Below are 25,920 nucleotides of genomic sequence, written 5' to 3'. Positions count from 1 at the left end.
GAACTGATATTTGGTCTCACGTCACTTGGGTCTATGTCTCCATGGAATTTGTAGGTATTGCTGGTTATTTTCATAAAGCTCCGAATGCCGAGGTCAGGTCAAATACCTAGTCATAATATACCTGTTCGCTGTTCGTAATACCACTCACACAAACTTGTGACTTCTTTCAAAGTTGTCAGTTTCTCACAAGCTCTTCCCGGCGTACTCCCGATCAAGAGTGAGAAGCGCACGATAGGAGACGCCTGGCTGGGCGCCGCTCATGGATAGATCGTGGGATGAGTCTCCGACTCGTCTGGTCACGGCGAAGCTTAGCAGGGAGGGCTCAGGGCACCTCGACGGCGGCCGAGCGCCAGCGGAGCGCCGTAACTAATGGATGTGACACTGTGTCAACAAACGCCGCTGAGTGACGAGCCGAGGGGACCGTCGAAACGCGCGGGCCATACAGCCAGAGACATCTCTCGGCGATTTTATGAACCAGCTGTGCAATGACTTTCAAATGAATAGAACTGCATAGTGATGCATGCAATGATGACTCACTCTACAGGACTGTGTAGAGAATCGATGTCTTTATGATTCCTAGCAGCCAGATTTTTGAAATTGTTGTCATGGCTTTCATGCAATGCACTGCAAGATGAAAATTGTATCATGCAAAACATAGTACAAAATTTGAAAAAAGGCTTGCTAGGAAATGTTTTCCTTGACTTCGTCAGTCCAAAACTGCAAACATCACAGTCGTACGACAATCCGTTGTTGAGTTCTATTCGTTTGAAATTTTGATTTTGCAATATGTTTGTCTCAATTGCTCAGTATATGTGGATTGCAGAACAACGGTAACCACTCTGTGATGACGAGGTTAACGTCCTTCATAACATATCCAAAAACGAAGGCAATCGAAGCAACGATGCTCTAGATATTTACGAAAAACGTTTCTCATAGCGTTACGCGTGAAACGCACCCTTAAGACCGGAAAGGTAGTACCGGACGTCCGGCCGGACCTTTATTTTTGCATTTGCTTCTGGGTGGGCAAATCGACGCCACTGGGTGGGCAATTGTGGCGACTGGGTGGGCATTTGCCCACCCAGTGGGTATATGTTAGAGGAGGCCCTGTTTTAAGGAGCGTCATGAGCGTGGTTTTTGCCTTCGGTATTTTGGGGGTACGATCGTTTTGGGGGAATTTCTTTTATGCAGGTCGCCCTGTGTGGCTTATTTATAATTTTTATGCTGATTTTGATCATTTCTCATGCCCATCCTACCAGGCTTTTTGCCACTTACACTCATTAAAGGAAAAGGGCCACCTTTAACATGGGGATTGAAACTGAGATAGCCATCTTGTAGCCCGTGTCCGAAAACCACTCTGTCTACCTCCTTACGGCCGATTTCGGCCTCCATTCGTAGATATCGGCAATTTTAAAAGAAAATACGCCAGGAATGCGTTCTTATCCAAGGAATGCGTTCTTATCCGACAATACAGCCACCCGCGGCGAGGCTTTGGTTTTTTACCAATCAGCTCCAACCAGCTCAGCTTTAACCAATCAGCTTATCTGACACAATCCGACGAGTCTGTCTTCTGAACGCTGATTGGCTTGAGTGTGACGTCATCGCTATGCCATCATACAGTAGGTGCCGTAGAGAGTATCAACATAGTACCAATATGTTAAATAGTTTTAAATACTTTTTCGCGAATTGTGCACTTCTGGCACCAGTTTTAAAAAGAAAATGAAAAATAATAATGTCAAAATGAAAAACAACGATATCTTCATATTTCACGAAGGTGGCCCTTTTCCTTTAAGAAAGGAAAAAAGTAGATTTTTATTGGGACTAGGTGTTTTGAGAGTGAAACATTTCAGCGTTCCCATTTTTGGATACTTACTTGTGCTCGTCAACTATCAGTGTTAAACAGACAGGTGCTTTACATGCCTCCACCCTCGGCGCGGACGGTGTATATAGGCATGAAAAACGGCCCGACCTATTAGTAGCTGCCGCACTATATGTACACTGAAAAAAACTTACTCCCCATTTTCTAATTTTAGAATGCCAAAAAGCACTCCTGCAATCGAATAATTTTATGACCTGGCATAAGTGCCTAAAATGGGGAGTTTTGGGGAATAAAACTAGCATATAGAATATATTTAGTATCCGAACGCTTATATTATTCGCGCTAGGGAATAATTTTATGACGGAGGATAAAAGTATGCTATCTTTGGATAAAATTACACCAGATGATAATTTTATTAACTTAATACTAAAATTACTCCCATTCGGGGAATAATATTGCCATGCCAAAAAGCACTCCTTTTTTCGATAATTTTACCCCGGAGTAACTCCCCGGTAAAATCAAGCCCCGGTGTATAAGTACCACCCCTGATAATGCGGGATGATGTGATAATATTATGACCAAGTGTAAAATAAGGAATGCATTTAAACAATGTATTGAAACACCAACAATTGATTAACGAATGGTACCTGAGCATCAGCAGGTACATCTTAATTTGGACGCACTTCCAGTGATGGCGCATTGCGGCCGACAGGGACGTAATTTTGCTTCCTAGTTGAGAAGCGGCGTCTCAACTGGGAGGCAAAACTTCGTCTCTGCCGGCCGCAATGCGAAATCACTGGAAGGACGTTCAAGGTCAAAACTCACAAGGGCGTTATGGTTAACACTGAGGCTAACGAATAACATCTTCGCACAGAACCACCGCCACGGATGGCAGATAAAACGAGCGTGTATGGTTAACACTGAGGCTAACGAATAACATCTGCGCACAGAACCACCGCCACGGATGGCATATAAAACGAGCGTGATCTGGGCTATGAAAGACGTACTGAGACTCATTGGCGTACTGAGACCGCCGCAGCTGAATTAGTCATAATACAGAGGCTCCAGTAGTGTGAGCCACACGTTGCGAGTCACTTGAGCCACAGGTGAGCCACAAGTCACGAGTCACTTGAACCACAGGTGAGCCACAGGTCGCCAGTCATTCGAAGTGAGCATCTCCGATGCTGGTTCTACACTACCTGGGTAACCTCCCACACCTTCTGTGATAAGCCAGATAGGTTTACATCGAATCCCACACTCCGGTAAAGAATCTCGAACAGGGCCCTGCAGGGCCCCGTGAACTTTGTGTAGAAGACAGCGTGGGCGGCCGTCATTAGGGCCACGGCCTCCAACCTGGTGGCCGGCAGTTGGCAGACCACCACACCGTCCACCGATAGTTCCTCACCTGCCTGACGAACCCCGTTTCTCGGATCCGCCAAGGTGCCAATGGTTGTTCCACAACCATAGGCAAGTAGAGCTAGCAGCTCGTCGTCTGCCGTGAAAAAGAATATTGCAGTCAGTTGGCATCAATGCATATCGTACAAATAAACGTAAAGGAAACCTAGGAGAGAAACAAGGAACCGCGTTCGTACAGTAGCTGGCAATGCCATCTACAGTATCTGGAGACGATTCTTCGCTTCTTCCTGATTTCTTTTCACTCTCAAAATCGTAGTACGATGCGTAGTACGTTTGCGTAGTACGATACACTCTTACAACTAAACGTGGTGCATAATTACAAAATAATTATACGTCGTTAAAATATTTCAGTGAAATAAGAAATTAGTACCCGATGTTCCGCTGTCATGGTTAAGTATGGAGTGCAAGTAGGTATCAAACTGCATGTAACTGTGGTATATTTGGAGACAATGAAGACAACCATGAATGGCGACAACCATGACTTTTCAATATCACTAGAGTTAAACAACACTTTTTGACTAATAGCAAAACCAACGACGATTGGCTGTCCAAAGGTGAGGTACAACATGTTGTCCCGCCCGTCGTTAAAGTGCCACCTTTTTACGGTTTTCGGTTCAAAACGGTTTTCAGTAGACCTGACCCACCTATGACCTACCCTGAAGTCCGTTTCCCGAAATTCGTCCTAGTTTTCGAGATATCCGCATTCGAACTTCACATTGATGCCATCACAAAAAGTGTGGGAGATGGGATTTTAACATGGTAATGTTACATTCCCATATTCCACACATTTGTGATGGCTTCAATCTGAAGTCCAATTGCGGATATCTTGAAAACTAGGCCGAATTTCGGGAAACAGACTTCAGGGTAGGTCATAGGTGGGTTAGGTCTAGTGAAAACCGTTTTGTGTAAAAAAGGTGGCAGTCTTCCTTTAAGCCAAAAAAAAATCATCAAGAAATTAAACAGTTGTCCTGCCCTCTGCTATTAATGCATTACGCCATTGGGATATGTGAAACGTCATTTCTCCATCGTGCAGGAAGAAGCATGCGTGGGAAATACCTTCCTACACTTGGTCTTGTCTAATGTTTTGGCCTGACCTCGTATTTATCGAAAATACCTCGGGCCTAACTTTGCATTCGCTAAAAAAAAAATCAGTCAGATCTAAACATTATTCCAGCCCTGGCCAGGAATATATTGTCTACGATGATCGGCTCGAGCCCAGTTATATAGAAGAAGAGTATCCCCCCCCCCCCCGGCACGATTGTTGCTAGCGGAACACCTCATCCGAAAAGGTGTGCTTGTGCCCGTTCAAAACTCACCGTCTTTGTCGGCCGGCTCCACGTTTATCATCGTCTGGGCACACTTCTTCGCGGTATGTCTGATTTTGTGCAGGACATGCTCCTTCACGTCCTCCTCGAGCCCCATGATCATTCCCAAGTCAGTCCACACCTGGAAACATCGCAAAATCACATTAATGAATGGAATTAACATCAAGCAACATCAAGTGAACATTATATCATTGTGGAAGGTCAGGTCAGGTAAGTTACTCCAGCTCACAAAAAGTTTGAAAGCGCGCCACGTCAAGTGTCAACCTCTGGTGATCTTTTACCTGATAAAAATGACTGGAATGCTTTCGTCATGGTTTGTGACAAGATTCCCAACTCCGCCTTGAGCGTTTCGTTACGGTTACGTTGCTTAGGACCCGCCAAGTTAGATGGGAGGGGGGGGGGGGACTTCCCAGCAGGCGGTAGAAAAACCAGAGGGAGTGGGTTAAAAATTATACAAATTTTCCAGATGTTTTCCTATCCAATGTTGTTCCCTGATAGCGCGGATATAAAATGGTGCCACTAATTATATAGTTAGTTCAGTTCAACCATACCCCGTTAAAGAGTTTCAAAATTCCTTTACCGTTACATCACGCTGCCGCGCTGGCGGGAAAAAAGTTCCCACGCATTCATAATACATAGGAAGATGGTGATCATCTGGGTCAACTGGCGAGCTTATAATTGGGAGGTTTATAAAAAAACACGTTTACATGAATGTTTGAAGCCCCGTTTCTCGATAATCCACCCTTAACCCTCGCATGTGTGCGGCGTTTGCCAGCTTCTAATGTGTAGGGGGGGGGGGGGTCGGTTGGACCCCCCCCCTTGCCGTTTGGCCCCTGATCGAGCTAGAGCTTCGCGGAAAAACAAGCGTGTTGCCCGTCACGAGAGGAAGCCGATGATACCCAATTTTAAGGTCCTAGGTCATTGGTTGACCTTCCAGGTCAGGTCAATGACCCAAAGTCGGGAAAATCGGGACCTGTTAGAAAGTCGTAAAGTGTGGCTGCTAAGGGGTTTTTCGGGGTGCTGATCACGAATATCGTGTTAGTTTTGATCACAGATGATGTCTTGAAGCATTTAGACCAGGTCGGGTCAGGTCAGGTCAGGTCAACCAGTACCAGTAGGCGTCGTGACGGGTATTCGTAGTACGTGTCAACCGCCTCTGACAGCTTCGTAACATGTTACGAAGTCACCAAAACTACTTCGTAAATGTTCAAATGGTTGCTAAATTCGAATTCAGCTAAAAAAACTAGCCTAGAAACATGTAAAACTCGAAAAAGTGACCCGAAGTCACCCGAGGTCACCAAAGGTCAATGACCTGACCTGACCCTCAGGTGACCTTGACACACACGGGAGTAACATCAAATCACATGTTTGAACGTTTGAAACCACGAAAAGCTTGCAAACACGCGGCTAGTGCGAGCCGACATACGCGAAACCGCGATTCCGGCCAAACATGGTCTCGGAAAAGAGGTCACAGGTCAAAGGTCATTAGGGTCAGGGTCATGAAATTTTCAGGGTAGGTGTAAAATCGATCAATGCGAGGGTACTGAAAGTTTCGTCGCGATCGGCCGCTTTTTACGCGAGTTATTCGCGAAAAAACTTGGGGGGTCCATCCGACCCCCCCCTACACATGCGAGGGTTAAAAGGCACCGATGTCAAATGTGACATTTTAACTACACCACGCTTACGCATAGCTACTGTGACGTCACCGTGGCGGTCAAATTTTCCTACTGAACTATCCTGTTGGTAAAGGAATCTCGAGTTCAATCACACATAACATTAGACAAGACTTTTAAATACCGAATAAAGCAACACTTACGGCAGCTTCGCTGTACATATCCGGGAATATCTCCTTCATCTCCTCGCCAGTCTTCCGGTTTCGGTTGCTCGTGAGGCATATCCGCCGAACCTCGAAGGAATCTTTGAGAACAGATGTCTTGTGAGTGACATCGGCGTGCTTTAGCTTGGCACTGAACTTGGCGGTTTCGGTGCAGATGTCTAGCTGCGACTTCTTCGTTTTGGGAAACATCCCCGACCCCGGCATCCCCTCTTCAGCTGCCGCACGCTTTTTCACAACGATGCCCCTGGCTCGTCTTTCCGTGTCGATGACGGCGTTGCTCAATGCTCAATGGCTTTCGACAGTTCTTGAATCTGTTCCGAAGTTTCTGTCGGAAGCTGTTCTTCCGCAGAGTCACCTTTGAGAAAGAAAAGAACCGTTTTTTTAAGTTCATGGACAGCTTTATCAGGCAGTGAACACTGAACAAGATATAAATACGTTCATTAAACGTGTTTTCTTCTATCGTGATATTATTGGGAGGATAGAAACAACAAAAAGTAGATGTCCGGATATGACCGTTTTAACAATTTGTTTTGTTTGTTTGTAACAACAATTTGTCAATTTGTTTTGACAATTTGTCTTCCAGAATTTCATCATAGCGGAAATCTTCATCCGCAAATCTACGTCAACGCATTTCTTGGATTGTATGGTCATACTACGGATTACTGTTAAGTCATACTAACAAAACACAAAGTATACAGTAATTTCAGCTTACCTTCGAGGACTGGGACGCTTGCTCGGTTCTCTGACAGAAGGCCTTGGTTCTAACGACTTGAGCACAATGGCGGTCGCGAATGGTCGCGAACTGAAGAGACGTTCCGAAAATATTATTCTTGGAATAATACTGCGCTGGACGAATAGATTAATCACTTTTAGATTAGTTATGTCACAACGGAATAGGATTATCAAGAAAGTGATACAGTATTGCTTGAAATACGCTCCCGAATACTCCCGAAGAATAATGTTAGTAATGCTACCACATAATATTACTCCATGGTTATAAAATTATTGTCCGGACATGATAGTTTTATCACGAAGGAAGTAATTTTTACACCTACATGAGAATAGTTTTATTCTGTCGCGTCAATTTATCAGCCGTAATGGAGTATAAAAATTACCCTAATTACTCCACAGCGGTTTATTTTTATGCAGTTTTGATAAAAGTACTCTAGCTGTCAATTTTATTACCATCTAATGGGAGTTCAGCACAAATATATTCCAATGACCTTGTTTATCACTGTGAAATAAGCTAAAATTACCCCATGCCTCTTTGAGACTGATATAAATTTATAACCCGAAATAATAAAAAGGACACGTGATAAAATTAGAAGATAAAATTACCACTTGCTAAAACACAAAAGAGATGATTATAGTACCAGGTTTAAGAATAACTTTCAAAAACGCCCTTAATGCAATGCAGAGAGTAAGAATACGCTACAAAACATAATCATTATATGCCATTGGTGCGTGATTATTCGCCAAACTGGAGTGGAAAAACTCCAAAAATAACTCTCTAGGTGTAAGTTTTTTTCAGTGTAGTGCGGCCTATAGGCCGACCGCTGGCACTCAGATCCCACAGCACCTCTAGTGCCCGGCTCGGCAGGACCCCTAGGTACTGGTTGACCTGACTTGACCTGACCCGACCTGGTCTAAATGCATAGACATCATCTGTGATAAAAACTAACGTGATATTCGTGATCAGCGCCCCGAAAAACCCCATAGCAGCCACCCTGTACGACGTTCTAACAGGTCCCGATTTTCCCGACTTTTGAGTCATTGACCTGACCTGGAAGGTCATCCGATGACCTAGCACCTTAAACTTGGGCATCATCGGCTTGCTCTCTTTACGGGCAACACGCTCGTTTTTTTTCCGCGAAGCTCTAGCTCAATCAGGGGCCAAACGCGAGGGGGGGGGGGGGGTCGTAACACGCCAGGGCTGAAGGAATGGCGTTTGGGGAGGAGCAGGCTACCGGTCCGAGGCCGCGAGCTACATTACAGTTAGGGCTGGCAGAGGGGTAGCCGTTCCTGTAAATCCATTAAACACAATGAATGTGTAATAGGTACTCGAAACTCCTTCATTTACGACGCCTCGCCGGGATGCCTAACCCTCATACATAACTATGCAGCGCCGCCGACCGTCGGAGCGCCGAAGTCTCCAGTGACGTCACGTAATGCTAAAGTTTTCGGGCGGCAAAAACCCCGGGACGGTTTTACCTTCTCTATACGGCCTTGGTTGGGTTGTAGGTTGTAGTTGGGTTGTAGGATGCTGGTTGAGGTTGGTAGGTCTGTTGTTATGCTCCAGCTGTGGGTTGGTAGGTTGTGGGTCATTAGGTAAGTGTTAGGTCAGGTTAGATCAATTTTACTTAGGTACCTAGAAGTTGTTACCCAGAAGTTCTTACCTAGAGGTTAGAAGGAGAGGATAAGGGAACAGGAAAGCTTGTGATGCTGCCTCTCATCGGTAGTCGTAAAGCAGGCGCCACACTTGTTTTTTTTTTTTTGCAATCAAGGAGAGGCGCGCCCATACCCAGGGATGTAGAATGACAATAATGACTCAAGTTTATTTTTAAAGACAAAGCTTTTTTGATAATACATCATACAGTATCTTGATCACTGTCAATGAGATGAAGAATGTTTGTCTATGAATATTTTTTGTCTATATATGAAGAATATCTGTCAAATATTCTTCAGCCCATTGCAATTGACAGTGATCAAGATACTGTATGTATCAAAAGCTTTGTCTTTTTACAATAAACTTGAGTTATTATGTCATTCTACATCTGTCATGGATCCGTTACAACACCCAGGGATGTTTTCTAATCAAACCAAACCTAACCAAGCCTGAACTAACCTTACCTATAAGTTACAACCTACAATCTACCACTTGAAGTATGATGCTTTACTACTACCATTTTTATCAAAAATTTACTTTAATTTTTATTTGAATACTGTTTTTATGATTTTTTACTTTTACTGGTTCAGATAATTTGATGAAGAAGCTGGGGAATCTACAAGGCAGAATTCCATTTTTTTAAAATAAATAAATGGATTTTTATGATCAAATATGGGGATACATGCTGCCCTTGCTTTGCTTTATCAAGTAATTAACAGAGTAACAAACCAATACTTGTGGCATCCGGTCCACCCTTTTGAGAGAAAAGCTTCCATTTCCCATTTCAACTTAGAATGAATGCTTTTTGTGAATACTTGAGGAAATTCTGTGAAATCACTCAGAAATGACTAAAAATGTTTTTTTTTTGTAGGTTCTGAGCACTACAATCAGCTGCCTATTATATGTCCCACGCACAAGGGGGAAAAGCTCAAATTATTGAGCGCTCAAAAAATTGAGCGGGCCCCATTATGAAGGAATAGGCGAAACGATGATATTTTACAATGCCTCTAGCGTCACACTACGGCAAATATCGTATCCAAATAAGGTATCGATGGCAAGAGAGAGCAACAAGGTTTCTTCTCGAACACTCGCCGTGATAATTTATATCGGTGTTTTTGGAAAGAAAATGCCCTAAAGACGCTCAACTTTTTGAGCGCCACTTGTCGTTCGGGACCGCGATACTCAATAAATTGAGCGCCACGACAGACGACAGTCAGCTGGCGCTCAAAAAATTGAGTGCCGGCCAGCATCTACACTCAATTTATTGAGCCTTCTCCGTGACAGGTGAAGCCGGTACTGGCTGCCATTTTTGATGTTATGTTCGTTGAAATACGTTAAACTGAGTTGAAACAGAAATGCAGGAAGTTGAATGCTACGTGGTACCTAAACTTTTCACAAACCCATGGCATCATGTCACATTTTCCGCTAGTAGTTTTATCGGTCGCCTTTCGGATTCGGCACACCTCAAATAATTATACAGGGCTTGAATAATCCGTATGAATACTGTATTGATATTTTCTGACTGTACTGGGAGAAGGGAATGCGTGATTACAGAAAGATATCCACCCACGCTTGAATATTGGAGAATTATACAGGAAAAACTGTATTGCCACGGTTACAACTTACAAGGCCATCGGCCGCAAACAAACAAAAATACTATACAATGTGGGTTAGATTCACAAACATCATCAAGTGTGGAACACAGAGACGAGCAAAACAACACATTATCGCATGCCAGCCCGACCACATTGGAACCGGGTGACCTGCGACCGGAACCTGCGTCTTGCCAGCATACATCACAAAAGCAGGAGGCAGTGTCGTACTGCTTTGATCCAAAATATGCCATATAACAAATGATATAAACGACCTAAGCTCGGACTAAGCTTATCATTATCAAATCCTTAACATGTAAAAGACGAATGGAAACATCGAGTCTCAGACCAGCAGTAGCAACCATCACAGTAGCAACATCACAAAGAACACGCGGCATTATCAGACAGCCGTTTTGTTATCGGGCTACAGGCGGCGACGGCGTGGTTGCAGACCAGCTGCGAGGTAGCGGCGTGCGGGCAAAAGGCGCGGGCACACCTCCATGTGGCCGTGCGGACAGTGCGCGGTCGGCGTCGCATAGTGGGCGGCATCGGGCTGTCCCGGGGCCGTCGAAGCCGCACAGGTTGTCGGCGCATGTGGGCGCGCGCGGTCACCACGGCCAGCTGCTCACCGCCAGCGCACAGACCGCGCAGCGTCGCCGCTCCGCCGGCCAGAACACGCAGACAACCCTTCTTGCAGTCGCACAACACGTCGCCAAACTCATTCACCTGCTCCACCGTGTTGTTGATGTCACCGAGTCGTTCAAGTTGTGGCTCGTGCCGTCGAGCATGACCTGCCCGATCGGACACGGGTCAGCGGCTTCTGCTCCAGCGAAGTCTTCATCTTGGTGACGTCTTGCTGATCTCCACAAAGGCTGAGCAGATGACCTTACCCACAGGGACGGCCGACGTCCTCGCCAGCGACCGCTTGGTTGTGCAGACCTGCCAGAAAAAGAAAAGTTGTTTGGTGATCTCAAACGATTTTTTTTTCTTTACGCAGTGGAACAAAATGGAAAATATGTCATACAACAGGAACTAAAAAAAGATGCAGCCTAGGTCGTCTAAGAAATGGGTGCAACATTGATAAAATTCTTCCTTGAATGAATTCTACAAATGCTTTTGATAAAATGTGTGGTGATTATAAGGAGACCACTTTACTATAAAATTGCTCAGGATTCCCTATCTGGACCTGTCAAAAAATCCTGACTGCACACCAACAATGAGCATTAAATCCGAAACCTCTACCAGGTACCTAGGGATAATTAAATTCTGATTCAGGAAAATATTTCACATCATACAAATAAAAACCTTTACTATATTGAAACTGAAAATGTGATGCCGATCCAGTGACCTAAGGGTCTCAAAGTATAATAATGAATTAATCTATTATAAATTTGGTGGTGACTGCCAACTGGCGTCTGGCAGCCTAGACCTTGAGGCTTGAAAGTGGCCTTCCTTTTCCGTTGACTCCGATCCTCCAGATGGAAATGATATAAAGGATCATTTTTATCTTATTTCAAATGAGCTAGTCAGCAAAGTGGCTATCCTGTTTCAGCATTCACACACACAATAGTTGACTGTCAGTCTGTCATGCTGTCAGTGTTGTGAAGTAACGAAGGAGTTGAGTTTTGTTGATTATAAATTGTTATGTTATGTAAAGGACTGGAAAATGAATGTGAAAACTATGGAAACATATTGGCAGAGTATTGTCACTTACTATCAGGACATATGGATAGAGAATACATTCAAATTAATAAGAAATGCCAAATATCAAGGTACTCAATCACTGATAGCAGTGGACTATCATATGTTTTAATGTCAATTATATGAAAGTTAAGACTGAAACTACCTTTTACTTCATCATACCTAATGAAAAATTGTGTGAAGAAAACATTCACAGCCTCTTTGAAGCACTTAGACCACTAAAAAACAAAAATTTTCACGTAAATATGTTGTGTCTCTTTCCCTCAAAACATCATATCGGATGGCGCCACTTTCGTCGACAGTTACTTATCTGCACGCAAATCGAGGAAAACGTGAATTGATTGACGTTTACGTGTTTCCAAATTTAAAATCACAGCATATTCAAACTTTTCAGTGTACCTTTTAACATCTAAATATAACTAAAACGATAAAAACTTACCTTCAACACAAGGACGACGGCAACCACGCGACCGGAGACGTCGCGACGAAATAAACAAACGGCGCCGCCAAATGAAAAATATTCTCCGATATGGGTGATGTGAAATTGAGTCGCAATCATTTTGGGTAGTATGAAAAATGCTCTTTCCAACAGAACCCTAGTAAAAAACGTGAATGGACAAAAAATAACTTTTATTTCGACATAAATATTGGCCTGTTTTTAAGGCATCCTGGTATGCCGTAAGATTTCGACCTAGAAATTGGTGTTCCCCCAATCATTGAAGCTTGAGCAGTGAAAAATATGAAAGCCTAATCTGTTTTGCATCATTAGTGATTCTCCTAGGGTGTTGCCATTTCTCCCTAGGTGTTGCGAGTTGCTTTTACAAAACGTGTTCCTGAAACGGCTCAATTTTTTGAGCCCTCAGCATTACGCCTATGGGAGCCTCTGACGTCACACGCTCAATATTTTGAGCGCTCAATAATTTGAGCTTTTCCCCCTTGTGCGTGGGACTGAACTTGATCAGTGCTATGAAAGAACATTGTTTTAACCCGCGCGGGGCTGGGGGGGGGTAAATTTTACCCACCCTCGCGAATTTTTGCAATAACTCAAAAACGGCGGGGCGCAGCGCCGCCAAACTTTCAGTATCCTTTCTTACATCAATATTCAATTTGACACGTTCCCTGAAAATTTGAGCGAAATCCGTCCGGAATTTTTTGAGAAATTGACGTTTTAGTGACGTCATGTTCGCCATTTTCACCTTAAAAACGGCAAAATTTCAAACGTCGCTAACATCTTCATTTTTAAAGGAATCAAGACGTAACAAAAAAGGTTTTACGTAGCTCTACTTTGTACATCAAATGGCTATCTCTTTTTTTTGGAAATTTTGGATTTTGGCCAAAAGTTTTTAAAAAAACTGACTTTTTCGGGAAAATAATTATAAATCCAAAATTTTGAGTGTATCGAAAAAACCGGAATATATGTCATAGATGTCGTCTATGTGCACCTACATACCAATTTTTAGAAGAATCGGTTAAAAAATGTGGGAGTTATTAAAAATTTCATGACGTCACGACACACAAAATTTTTGAAAAATGAATTTTTTAAGTTCTAGATCTCGTACGGAAACAAAAATAGCACCATTCGATTCGCCGTGAAAAACTGCATCAGATAGACACCTTTTTAGGCCTTAAGAACCAACTTCAAAATTTGACCTCACTTCACCTGACCTTGACCTGACCTCGACCTGAAATTCATCCAGATGTGGTCCATATCACCTATTGAGTGTGCCTATTGAATTCTATGAATAAAATGACCCATAAAACATGTGTCGCACATGCCCTTTTCTATATTTTGTTTTTGGTGACCTGACCTGACGTGACCTTGACCTTGACCTCTGAATGATATTGTATGCAGCGAATATTGTCTTGGTAGCCTAAGAACACGTTTTGGGCAATCAGTCTCAGTCCATTCTTCGGCAACTACGGTGCAAGGCAGATCAGTGTTCCATTTTTTTCAGACTTGGCAAATCACACCTAATGGGGAAAATATTTTCATCCCTAAAATATGAATGACCAACTTTACTTCATCTCTGAAAAAGTTTCATGTATTCCCAACAGCCAGTTAACATGTCACTTGACAGTTGATGCACCCACATCCTTTTGTTTCACACCTTGTCAAGATCCTGACATGAAATCCTGGTTTATCAGTTGGCATAAAAATTGGCATTTACACCATTTTGCAAAAATACTTCAGTTATTTACTTCCTTTTTTCTCATCCTAGGATTTCTTTTTCTTCATCGGCACACCCAACCAATATCCAATTTTAGAACACTGAGGCAGATACTGTAGAAACTTGCCTTGACCTGACCTTGACCTTGACCTCAAGGCTCAAACTTTAAATTAAGTACATGTTTTTAGTTGTTCGTGATGAGATCTTTCGATTGGCGTTTGAATTTTCCAAATCGGACCATTAGTTCGGGAGATAACAGGGGGGGGGGTAAAATTTACCCACCCCCAGTCCTGCGCGTTCGGCTGGAGACCCCAGCCCCGCGCAGGTTAAACCAGGGCTGCGGAGTCGATGGATTTTCGGCGACTCCGACTCCGACTCCGCCTTTCAAAAACCAGCTCCGACTCCGACCCCGGGCAGAATTGTCGACTCCGACCGACTCCAACTCCCGACACTGACTCCGCAGACCTAGCAGGGCTGCGGAGTCGACAGACTTTCGGTGACTCCGACTCCGACTCCGGCTCGGGTTTCTAAAATCGACTCCGACTCCGACTCCGACTCCGGTCACAACTGTCGACTCCGACCGACTCCGACTCCGACTCCGACTCCGCAGCCCTGTTTTAAACATCAAAGGTCATTGCAATCAAAACAAAAGAGTGAATTTTGAATGATAATTTTGTCTTAGATGGCAACATCATTAAGAAAAAAGTAAAAATAGTGTCATTTTAAAATCAATGTTACTCACTTTTTCTGGCACATCTGTTTCAATCAGCAATTGCTGCCAAAGTAAGATTGACCTTGAATTGTAACATAGTGATTTAGAAGTGCCAGTTAATCGTGCACTGAGTGGCTATGGCAGGCATTGCAACTTTTTAGGCCACTTGATGTGACCTTCTGACCTGACCTTGAAGACCTTGGTCTGAAAGTGCTGCTGTCTGAGATATTCCTGTACAATAACATCCTCTTTTCCAGAGCATGGCTAAGGTGGTGGTCACTGGAGCATCAGGCCTCCTTGGAAGAGCTCTGTATCAGACATTCAAAGAAGAAGGATTTACTGTCATCGGCTTCGCAAAATCAAGGTGAGATTCACATGTCCCACTACTTGAAGTCACAGATTGTCCCAAACTTTCTATTGGACTCGTCTGAAGCCCATGCCAGTGTGAGATCAGACCCTTGCCCTTCTTGTGAGTTCTCTCTGGAGTTTCTCTGTCGCGCAGGGTGTCTGCTGGCCTGCCCCTGAGTCCCCTAGTTTGACTCGTCGCTGTGGCGCAGGGTGTCTGTCGGCCTGCCCCTGAGTTGACTGGTCGCTGTTTGACTCCCCTAGTTTGACTCGTGGCTGTGGCGCAGGGTGTCTGCCGGCCTGCTCCTGACTCCCCTAGTTTGACTCGTGGCTGTGGCGCAGGGTGTCTGCCGGCCTGTCCCTGAGTTGACTGGTCGCTGTTTGACTCCCCTAGTTTGACTCGTGGCTGTGGCGCAGGGTGTCTGCCGGCCTGTCCCTGAGTTGACTGGTCGCTGTTTGACTCCCCTAGTTTGACTCGTGGCTGTGGCGCAGGGTGTCTGCCGGCCTGCCCCTGAGTCCCCTAGTTTGACTCGTGGCTGTGGCGCAGGGTGTCTGCCGGCCTGCCCCTGAGTTGACTCGTCGCTGTTTGACTCCCCTAGTTTGACTCGTGGCTGTGGCGCAGGGTGTCTGCCGGCCTGCCCCTGAGTCCCCTAGTTTGACTCGTGGCTGTGGCGCAGGGTGTCTGCCGGCCTGCTCTCGGTGGACCTGCTGGACAGTGATGAGCTGCGCGCGCGGCTGCGGCAGCTGGCGCCGCAGGTGATCGTTCACTCGGCCGCCTACCGCTCGCCGGACCAGGTGGAGGCGGACGCGGCGGCCGCGCGCCGGATGAACGTGCACGCCTCGCAGGTGATCGCCGAGGTGGCCGGTGAGTGCCCGCGAGACGAAGCGGTAGGATGAACGGTACCTGCTCTTATGACGTAAAATTGATCTTGCCGACGTAAAATTCATGCTTTGTGATCTTTTCACCTTTCTATTGATATACAGACAAAACAATATTTTATCCGCGTCATTTTTGTTTCGTATAGCGTCCAGGGAAAGGTTTTGTGGATCCTCTCAGGTCGTTAGAACCATTCACTAAACTAAGATTAGTGTTGTTAAGCCTAATTTTAATGTGTCTGTTAGTGATATTATCGTGTGGGAACAAATTTCTTCATTTCGTGGCTCACTTTTGGGTTGAGTCCATACTGGACCCATATTATTCAGCTGCTTTTTTATTCCGTTGCCACGATGCAGCAGCTACTGGTCGCTGGCACCAATCAAAAGTGCATAGGTACCACCACCGCATGCCGCTGCCAGCATCGTATCGCTGCGCCGTTCCGCCGGCCGCGCTCCTCACGCGCCTCCCACGGCCTCCCCCCGCCGACAGCCGAGCTGGGCGCGCAACTGCTTTACATCAGCACCGACTACGTGTTCGACGGCTGCTCGCCGCCCTACAAGGCCGACGACCCTCCCAACCCCGTCAACCTGTACGGCCAGACCAAGCTGGAGGGGGAGCGGGCCACCCTGCACGCCTGTCCCGGTGAGCTGGCGGTAACCCAGCGGGGGATAGTTGGGATAGGACTTTGTCTAGGTGGACTTGGTTTTAGGCGTGTGGTATGATCGTCGACTGTCAGTTATAATTTGCTGTGGGTGTGCGCTCGTAACCTTTTTATTCTCTCTGCCACACTCTGGCCACTACCACCACCCCGCCGCTCCACTGTGTGACGTTGGCCCCACCACCCGGCCGCTGTCTGTATTGTGTGACGCCGGCTCCACCACCCCGCCGCTGTCTGTATTGTGTGACGCCGGCTCCACCACCCCGCCGCTGTCTGTATTGTGTGACGCCGGCGCCACCACCCCGCCGCTCCACTGTGTGACGCCGCCCCCACCACCTCGCCGCTGCACAGTGGCCCTTTTTCAGAATTAGCACGCATTAATTCCCACATAACCTGAAAGTGGTGCAAGACATCACCACGTGATCGAGGACGTATTCCCTGCCAATGCAAAGAGAAGAAAAGAAACGAACTGCCCAAGGAGATTCGGCCCAACAGCGACAGGCCGCTCGGCCCAAGATTTGGCGCACGTTCGCACGGCTCGCCCGCCGGCCCAGGCCGCTCCGAACGCAAGTGTGGCGAGCCCGCCAGCCGACCGCGCTGCACTGACCGCCAGGACGCCCCAGGGCGTCACGTGACCGCATCTACAGCTGTTGCCAGCCACCGTTAGTCGGCCCCGGCCGGGCAGCAACTAAGGTCAGCGCGACGCGAACAATACAAACACATAGGCGCTTTTGACGTTAGATCTTAAGCCGACCACGGGACTTGTGCGGCTTGGACATCAAACGCGACAATAAATCGGACAGTTTTTCTTGAGCACAGCGTTATGCCTACATGACATTTCAATAAGCACATCTTATGGCAAAAGTCAAGCCACATTTAGGCGCACACCAGGTGACACCAGCTTCGAGCCAGGTCAATGAGCTTAGCGTATCGGACAGGGCCACAGCCGCTCGCGGACTGAACTGGCTCACGTTATCCACCGTAGAAGCAAAATGGCGCAAAATGGCGCGATGCCCTTTGGTGGACATGGTCAGAAGAGATCGGCGATTCGAACGATGTATAATACGACATGTTCCAGAGTGTGCTACTTAACATAAAGCTTCATATGTATGCCGCCATCTCCAGTTAATAATTGTCCTGTTATTGTGTCCACAATATTCGGCAAAAGTGGTCTATTTAAGTTTATACAATGAAAATTGTGGTTACGGAGCGAGCGAAGCGAGCGGAGTCTTACGTAGAATAACGGAAATTTCTGAGTATGAGCGGCCGGCCGGCCGGCCGGCCGTGCGGACGCTTTTGCGAGGCTTATATCTCAGCAACCACTTGACCGATTTACATGCGGTAATTTTTGTAGGGTAGCTTCATTCCTTCTACCAAGTATTGGACTATTCCCGATGCATGTGGGTGACCCCTTATGCACGTGCCACGTGCAAAACGAAGAGGTGTCAGTTTTGTAATTGTTGCAATATCTCGGTAACTACTTGGCCGATTGCGCTGAAAGTTGGCATGTAGGTAGGCACCCACTAGGCACTGCATATACATGTGCCAGAGTTGGGGTGCCGCTGCACGTGCGCACGTGCAGGGGTCGTTTCCAGATCTCGAGAACGGCTCGACCGATTGCGCTCAAATTTGGTACACAGTTAGGGACCCAGTGTGGCCAAATTGGTGATGTTGCGGGGAAAGTCACCCCCAATGAAAAGTATAATGACATCCTCAGAAATTTTAAAATTACATCATCACGACGTTTTTGTCATGAAAGCATACCTACCTAGGGTAGGAATAAAGACTGAAAATGTTCCAATGTACGATTCGCACCGTCATACTCGTACTATCGCGCTTGCAATGTCGTTTTTTTACATATTTAATGACAATTTTTTTTTTTACTTTCAGTCAGAACTTGACGTCAGGTATAGTTTTTTCCCCACATTGTCTGTAAAAACTGCACCTAAAATGAGGCTGAAGACGAGTTTTTTTTTTTAAATAGTGACATCCTCGTACGACTTTTTTATACATCCTCCCCCTAACGCTAAACCAATTTGGTCACACTGTAGGGACCGGTTAGTAGGGTGCCGTGCACAAGTCAGTTGGGACCCATTTTGCACGTGCGCACGTGCAGGGTGCCGCTTCCAGATCTCGAGAACGGCTGGGCCGATTGTGCCCAAATTTGGCACATCGCTAGAGACCGGTTAGTAGGGTGCCGTGCACAAGTCAGTTGGAAGTACCCCCTCGCAATTTCGCACGTGCAAGGCCCACCATCTCGCTCGCTCCGTTAGTCGCCCCAAAAGGCGTTATACTGGTTTCTAGGGTTTCTACGTAAACTAAGCTTCACAGCCATGCCACTAATTTTTGATATTTTCTCACCGAAAGCCTTACAAATTGATGTTCATCTCACCCTACTTTTTAGGGTCCGCCAGTGGTGTCCGCGCGCCTCTAGACAAACTTCGATTTTGCGGTCAGTTTTACCAAAGATAATTATTTTCTAGGAGGTAAAAATGGCACCATCGGATAGTTTGGAATGTTTTGCACACGATTAGACTGCTTTTTACTCAAAAGAAGAGAAAAAAATATTTTGAATTTATGCGTGCTAATTCTGAAAAAGGGCCACTGTGCGCTGTCTGTATTGTGTGACGCCGGCCCCACCACCCCGCCGCTGTCTATATTGTGTGACGCTGGCTCCACCACCCCGCCGCTGTCTGTATTGTGTGACGCCGGCCCCACCACCCCGCCGCTGTCTATATTGTGTGACGCCGGCTCCATCACCCCGCCGCTGTCTGTATTGTGTGACGCCGGCTGTACCAGTGTACCACCCCGCCGCTGTCTGTATTGTGTGACGCCGGCCCCACCACCCCGCCGCTGTCTGTATTGTGTGACGCCGGCCCCACCACCCCGCCGCTGTCTGTATTGTGTGACGCCGGCCCCTCCCCCCGCCGCTGTCTGTATTGTGTGACGCCGGCCCCACCACCCCGCCGCTGTCTGTATTGTGTGACGCCGGCCCCACCACCCCGCCGCTGTCTGTATTGTGTGACGCCGGCCCCACCACCCGGCCGCTCCGCTGTCATGTGACGCCGGCTCCGTATCGGCAGGGGCTCTGGTGCTGCGCGTGCCGGTTCTGTACGGACCCGTCGAGCGGCTGGACGAGTCGGCTGTGACCGTGCTGCTACGCTGTCTGCTGGAGCCGCCGGCGGCCGGCTGCGCCGTCTCCGACCTCGAGAAGCGCTACCCGGCGCACGTGCGCGACGTGGCCGACATCTGCCACCGGCTGCTGGAGAAGCAGCGTGAGGTGAGCGCCCGTGGTCCCAGCCAGTGCCATGTACAGTCTGGGGGCTGGGCGGCTGGTTTTGCGGCTGATACTGTTGTCGTCTTACAAGGGCTGTAAGGTGGCGTATCGTACTAGTGGCCGCGTTGACTCCACACTGCAGTTGCTTTTATTAATTTACCTCATGAGTCTTATTGTACGGTGATGAAGGGTGATGCTGGGATGACGCTGTTAACCCGCGCCCTGGTGGGGAGGAGGAGGGGCTGTTTTTGCCCCCTCCAGTCTTTTCGTATTATCTCTAAAACTACGGCGCCGATCGCCGATCGTCTCGGAACTTTCAGTACTTTTTATATCTTTAATCATCAAGAGATTAAACTGGAACAGTATGGTGATGACAGCACATTCATACTTGATGGGAGCCAGAGTAGTTTCAGGGCTTGCTTCATTGAAGGGCTTCAGATGCGGCTTGCAGGGCTTCAGGGCGGCTTGCATTGCTGAATTTGGAGCGGTTTCAGGGCTGTCCCTAAATCCACAGAAGTCGGAGCTTTTATATTCAGGTCCAGGTGAGCCGCCATCCTTTATCACACAGTCAGAGTTCTCATGTGTGCAGGACAGTTTTCGTTACTTGGGAATCATTTTCACCAAGGACATGCATGAAATGGTAGCAGTCAACTTTAAAAGAAAAGTCGAGTCAATAACAAATATGCTCAAGGGCTGGCTGCGACGGCGATTAACTTAATACGGGAAGCGGACGGTTTTAAAGTCACTTGCTTTGTCCAAGCTGACGTACGTCTTGACGGTACTGCCTAATCCTCCAACTGCGATGACTGATGCACTGCAGAAGCAGTTTTTCCGATTTTTGTGGGACAACAAGCCAGACAAAATACGTCGGTCCCATTTGATAACGCATTATGGCATACCCTGCGTGGGAACGTATGGTAAAGCTATGAAACTTGCTTGGGTGCGACGCGTTTTGACCGTAAAAAATATTGTGGGACCGCAAGTGGAATTGGATAGGCTACTAAGTAGCGGTGACCGTTATATGAACAAGTTTGGCTCGAATATGAATCCTTTTTGGAGTGATGTATTTTCTGCATATGATGAATTCAAGCACGAGCTCGTACAGGGTGTCTCAAAAGTTCGCTTACAGGTACCAGCCATGCTTTTTTTGTCAATAATTCTGAATCAACATGAAATTAACAGTCGAAATTTTGCATGGGCATTGGTAACAACCTTCCTCAAGCAGCTTCATTGTTTTCAAGCGCATTCGACCCTTCATGAGCTCACAAAAAGGGTTCACCTCTGACCATGGATCAGGCATGAAAATGGAGGTCGCATACTCGGGTCGGCTGAGAAACTCCCTGCTTCACGAGTAATGGGAATGGTTAGGTCGGAAATGACACATGGCAAAGTGTCGGCGAGGATGAGTACAACATGATGGTCATCTAATAAAAACGGTGGCTAAAATTTTTGAAGGACAAAACCATGCGAGACTAACAGCGCTTTGAACGACCCTTGTACCGCAGCAGACTCGTGCTCCGGAAAGCAGCTGAAAATGCAGTCCTAACTATTGAAAACTGACTAGAAGCTCACAGACAGAGGTTACCCAGTTTCAAAAACTGCAGGTCATCATAAAATAAAGACAAAATATCATTTAAAATTGTTTATAATATCTATAACGCTAAATTTTGAGGGAAAATAATGCGAAAATCGTCAATGCCGAGGACAAGTGACCCTCCAAAAGTGTCAATTAATGTAAAGTTTTATCTAACGAAGTTTCAAGAGGCAGATCTGGAGCAAATAGCTTTCTTTTACACACAAAATCCGGACAAAACCGCACGATGGACAGGTTTTGGCCGTTTACAAAGCAGAACCTCTCCTGAGGAAAACACTCCGGAACCCAGCGAAGGTCTTGGCATTGGGAATGACGAGCGTTCGGGATTTGCAAATTTTGCAAAATGTGTCTAAGAAACAGATGGCCGACACATTCTGCTACGATATGCTGCGAAAAATTTGCCCCTGGCGCTTCCCATTTGTTCAGGAATGGGGTTGTTTTGAAAAGGAAAATGGTGCTTGGGAGGTCGGCGCCAGTCATTCATGAAGGAGCTAGCGCCAGAGAAGACCTACAAAATACTCACGGATGGTGTCGATGCAAGCTATCGGCTTTCAGGGAGAAGCGGATGTTGCCGGGGAGCTCGTCAAACCTAAATCCGACGCAGAAACTGCGGGGGATTCCCCTACAAGAGCTTGAAAGCTGGTAACCTTTTATCAGCCTCCGGCAGCTGACGGAGTGACGAAAATTGGTATGGGCAAATATTTTTGGAGATACAGCAAAGGGTTTGGTTTCCAGCCTTCCGAATCAGTTGTCAAAGCATGCATATTTGTCTAGTGTACACACGGACACCAAAACCTTAGATTTATGGCCGGTTCTTATATGCTTTATTGACATGGGAAATGTGTAAACGAACTTTTGAGACACCCTGTAGTTGAAGCAAGCGATGTTTGGCAGATTCCCATCTTTTTATCTTCCAAAATAGTGATAGGGCGGAAGCCCTTTGGGAAACGTAAACTTTTCGACGCTGGATGTAGGTCAATAAATGATATTTACAATTCTCAAGGAGAACTTATGTCCTTTGAAGAATTTAGGAGAACTTATCCTGGGTGTTTGAACGCTTTGACTTTTGAGACATTGCGATGCTTGGTACAGAGAATTTCCATACCAAGTGAATTCGGAGGCAAAAAGCCAATAGGACCGTTCATCCACCCGGCTCTACTGCAAATATTGAACGCCGATTGCAGACAATATTATGATGCCTTACTGAATGTGAGATATAAGAAAACAGATTCACCATTACCTAGTCAAATTAAATGGAACTCTATTTTCAGTTCTAACATATTTTGGGGGCATATATATTATCGATACAAAGGGTGTTCAAAGAATACAACTTTGATATGGTTCCAGGACAGAATTGTTCACCGAATTTTGACAACAAATACCTTTGCATCGAAATTCATGGACGTCAGCGACTTATGCACCTTTTGTGGTAGGGAAAGAGAGACGATACAACACCTAATGGTAGCTTGCGAAGAGGTGGGTGCGATGTGGCAATCGGTGAAAGATATGATACGTGACCGATTGAAGATTACGCTGGAATTGAATCCTCAGGAAATCATATTGGGATTTGATCCAGCTTTGTACGAATGCCCTAGGGAAACCGCAACAGCGATCCAGCGACTCATTTTGATAGGAAAATGGTACATATATATGTAGTTGTAAGGTTAGAAAAGAAAAGCCAAGGTTTGTGAACTTGTTACAAAAAATGAAAATTCTGACACAAGCTGAATTTATGTACGCCCATGACAAGAATGAAAGGGAAATTAGAGTACGAGATATTAATATGGTACTGTGCTGTAACCAAACATGCTAATGTAGTGAGCATCATGTATGTGCGTTGGAAAATGTGGTAGTTCTGTTACCACACAACTACCACATTGTGGTAGTTTTGTTCCAGAGCCTTTGACAGGTTGTCCATAAATGACGTCAGGGACGTCATATTTAGCCATTTTCGGGCTAAAAAAGGTTTTGTGGGAAGAGTTATCATGCCTACAGTCTTGCAGATAGAACAAAATTTTCAAAATCAAAAAGATGTAAAATGAACAGGGCTACACAACTGCTATCTCGGATTTTTTTAGCTTGACTTTTTCAAAAAAGTTCAAAAAAGTTTTTTTTCTTTTTAAATAATACCCTGAGTATACCAAACATATTCAAAATTTCGAAAAGAGCCGGAATATTTGCTATAGACCTATTAGTCAGCTATCAACATGCCGAATTTGAGCTGCGTAACTCTATTTTGGGCGAAGTTTTGGCGAAAAAAACTGCTAAAAATGATGACGTCAAATATTTAAACTCAATTTTTAGCTCTTATAGGCCACGTAGAAGTAAAGTAAGGCCACCATTTGACTCACCCTGATGAACTGCATTGAATAGATATCCTTTTTATGCAAAATATTAACTTTGAAATTTGACCTTTTTTTAACTAACCTCAACCTGACCTCCACCAGAACGTAACCCTCACCGTCTCTGATGGTCGTCTAACCGACATCGTTAAGCTGGAAATGAAAAAATGGCCACAAAACATGCATCACACGGTCCTAATAAAGTTTGGTTTATGACATGTGTTGACCCTAGGTGACCTGGCATCAGTGACCTCTTTTGGCAACAAATGTACTAGACAACCGACGCTCTATGGATGATTTTCGATAAAATTTGTTTTACTCGATGCTATAACGTATTTTCTAGAAGGCCCGTGAACGGTGAAACGTTTTAGATTTGACGTGACCTGTGATGTCATCGGTGACCTCGAGGTCAATGAAATTAATTTTCCCGTGACAGTGTTTACAAGGCTATCGAACGCCGCTCGAGTTTTGCGAATCCGTCCAGTAGTTTCGGAGCTGGGGGGCGGGCAAAAAATAGACCCCCACCCCGGCCACCAGGTCACGTCATATTAATCAGACCCCACCAGGGCGCGGGTTAAGAACATGTATAGGCATGGCTCGGATGACGTCTGTGAATTGGAGCGTCTCTCCTCTGATCCCAGAGCCGCTCACAGCGCCTGGGCTGGAGCCGTGTGGTATGTGATGACCGAGCTAACCCCACTCGCCCACCACTAGCCCAAATGACCCCAACTGCCCCTCAGCTGATTGCTTCCGCTTCGTCAGCTGGCACCACCTTTTCACATGGCAACCAAACTCAGCTGACCCCACCGTGTTGTTGTTGCTTTTTTGCGGCCCACCATACCCTCAGCGCTCCCCAGCCATCTCAGCTGACGTTTGCGCTGACTGTGCGGCAGGACCGGGCGGCCGTGCGCGGCGTGTACCAGTGGAGCGGCTCGGAGACGCTCACCAAGTACGGCATGGTGCGCGCCATGGCCGCCGTGTTCGGTCTGTCGGCCGAGCACGTGACGCCGACGCGCGCGCCGCCGCCGGCCGGCACGCGGCGGCCGCTCGACAGCCGGCTGGACACGGGCCGGCTCGCCGAGCTCGGCATCGGCACCCACACGCCGTTTGCGGAGGGCATCGAGCAGTGCCTGAGCGCCTGGCTGGAGAAGAAGGACGCGCCGCAGTAGCCGAACACACCGGTCGGTTGGAGGGCTGGTGGGCCGTAGCTCGCGCGGGAGGGCCGCCCCAGAGGAAGGTGGGAACGACGGGTGCGTCCGTGGCACCGCTGGTAGAACTGTGGTAATCAGCAATATCTTAGAAATTAACTTCTGCTGTGTGATAGTGTAATCGTGAATGAGATTATATGTATGAAGTCTTCCAATATCTTCAACCATGTTGTAACAATCGTATGCTCTATCGTTTCTTCAGACTCGCTTTCACAATCCACGTCATTAATCTAACGGTCGGAAATTTTCTTTATTGTCACTTAGGAGAACACTAAGGTATATTGATAAGCGGGAGCTTCCCCGCGTAGCAATCAACCACTGGTCAGTTTACGATGCAAACTGCACGCCATATTTATCTTTCTTTGCTTATAGCCCAAGCGGGTTCAAATGACGAAATCCGGACTGGCCGGAATCTTGCTCGCCGGCTTCCTTTTTATGTATCACCACCACATCTACCTTTACTGCACTTATAATGCTGATAGCATGAAAAGTTCTGGACCTTGTTACGAGTCCCTAGGCGTTCCATGCTACGATAACCAGGCGATTTCGTGTCTGTCGGTTCATCCTGTAGTGGCGTTTCTCCGCTCGGTTGCTGCGTTTACCCCAGTCCCGCCGTCGCGGAAGTTCGTCTCCCCCTCCCCCGTTTTTTTTTTAGGCGGGGGAGGG

The 25,920-nt window shown here is 46.5% G+C and overlaps 1 protein-coding gene and 1 long non-coding RNA gene across 2 annotated transcripts in view; one reads left to right on the top strand and one right to left on the bottom strand.

Annotated features, from left to right (window-relative positions):
• The window catches only part of LOC122370481 (methionine adenosyltransferase 2 subunit beta-like), a 44,758-nt gene extending 19,270 nt beyond the window's left edge, over nt 1-25,488 (top strand). The window contains exons 2-6 of the mRNA XM_043346140.1: nt 15,211-15,317; nt 15,976-16,163; nt 16,665-16,817; nt 19,917-20,113; nt 24,940-25,488. Coding sequence (XP_043202075.1) covers nt 15,214-15,317; nt 15,976-16,163; nt 16,665-16,817; nt 19,917-20,113; nt 24,940-25,215 — 918 coding nt within the window. The 5' untranslated portion in view covers nt 15,211-15,213 and the 3' untranslated portion in view covers nt 25,216-25,488. The remainder of the gene's footprint in view (nt 1-15,210; nt 15,318-15,975; nt 16,164-16,664; nt 16,818-19,916; nt 20,114-24,939) is intronic.
• On the bottom strand, nt 4,618-7,156 carry LOC122370482. The gene is made up of 3 exons (XR_006254567.1): nt 7,107-7,156; nt 6,374-6,749; nt 4,618-4,678 (listed from the first exon to the last, which is right to left on the bottom strand). It is a non-coding gene; the product is annotated as an uncharacterized LOC122370482 (long non-coding RNA).
• Nucleotides 25,489-25,920: the final 432 nt, after the last annotated feature.

Source organism: Amphibalanus amphitrite, unplaced genomic scaffold, assembly GCF_019059575.1.
Source record: "Amphibalanus amphitrite isolate SeventyFive unplaced genomic scaffold, NRLGWU_Aamphi_draft 001135F_arrow, whole genome shotgun sequence".
In the NCBI taxonomy this organism is placed as follows: Eukaryota; Metazoa; Arthropoda; class Thecostraca; order Balanomorpha; family Balanidae; genus Amphibalanus; species Amphibalanus amphitrite.
The sequence above is the reverse complement of the archived record's forward strand: the minus strand, read 5'-3'. Positions and strand labels throughout refer to the sequence as shown.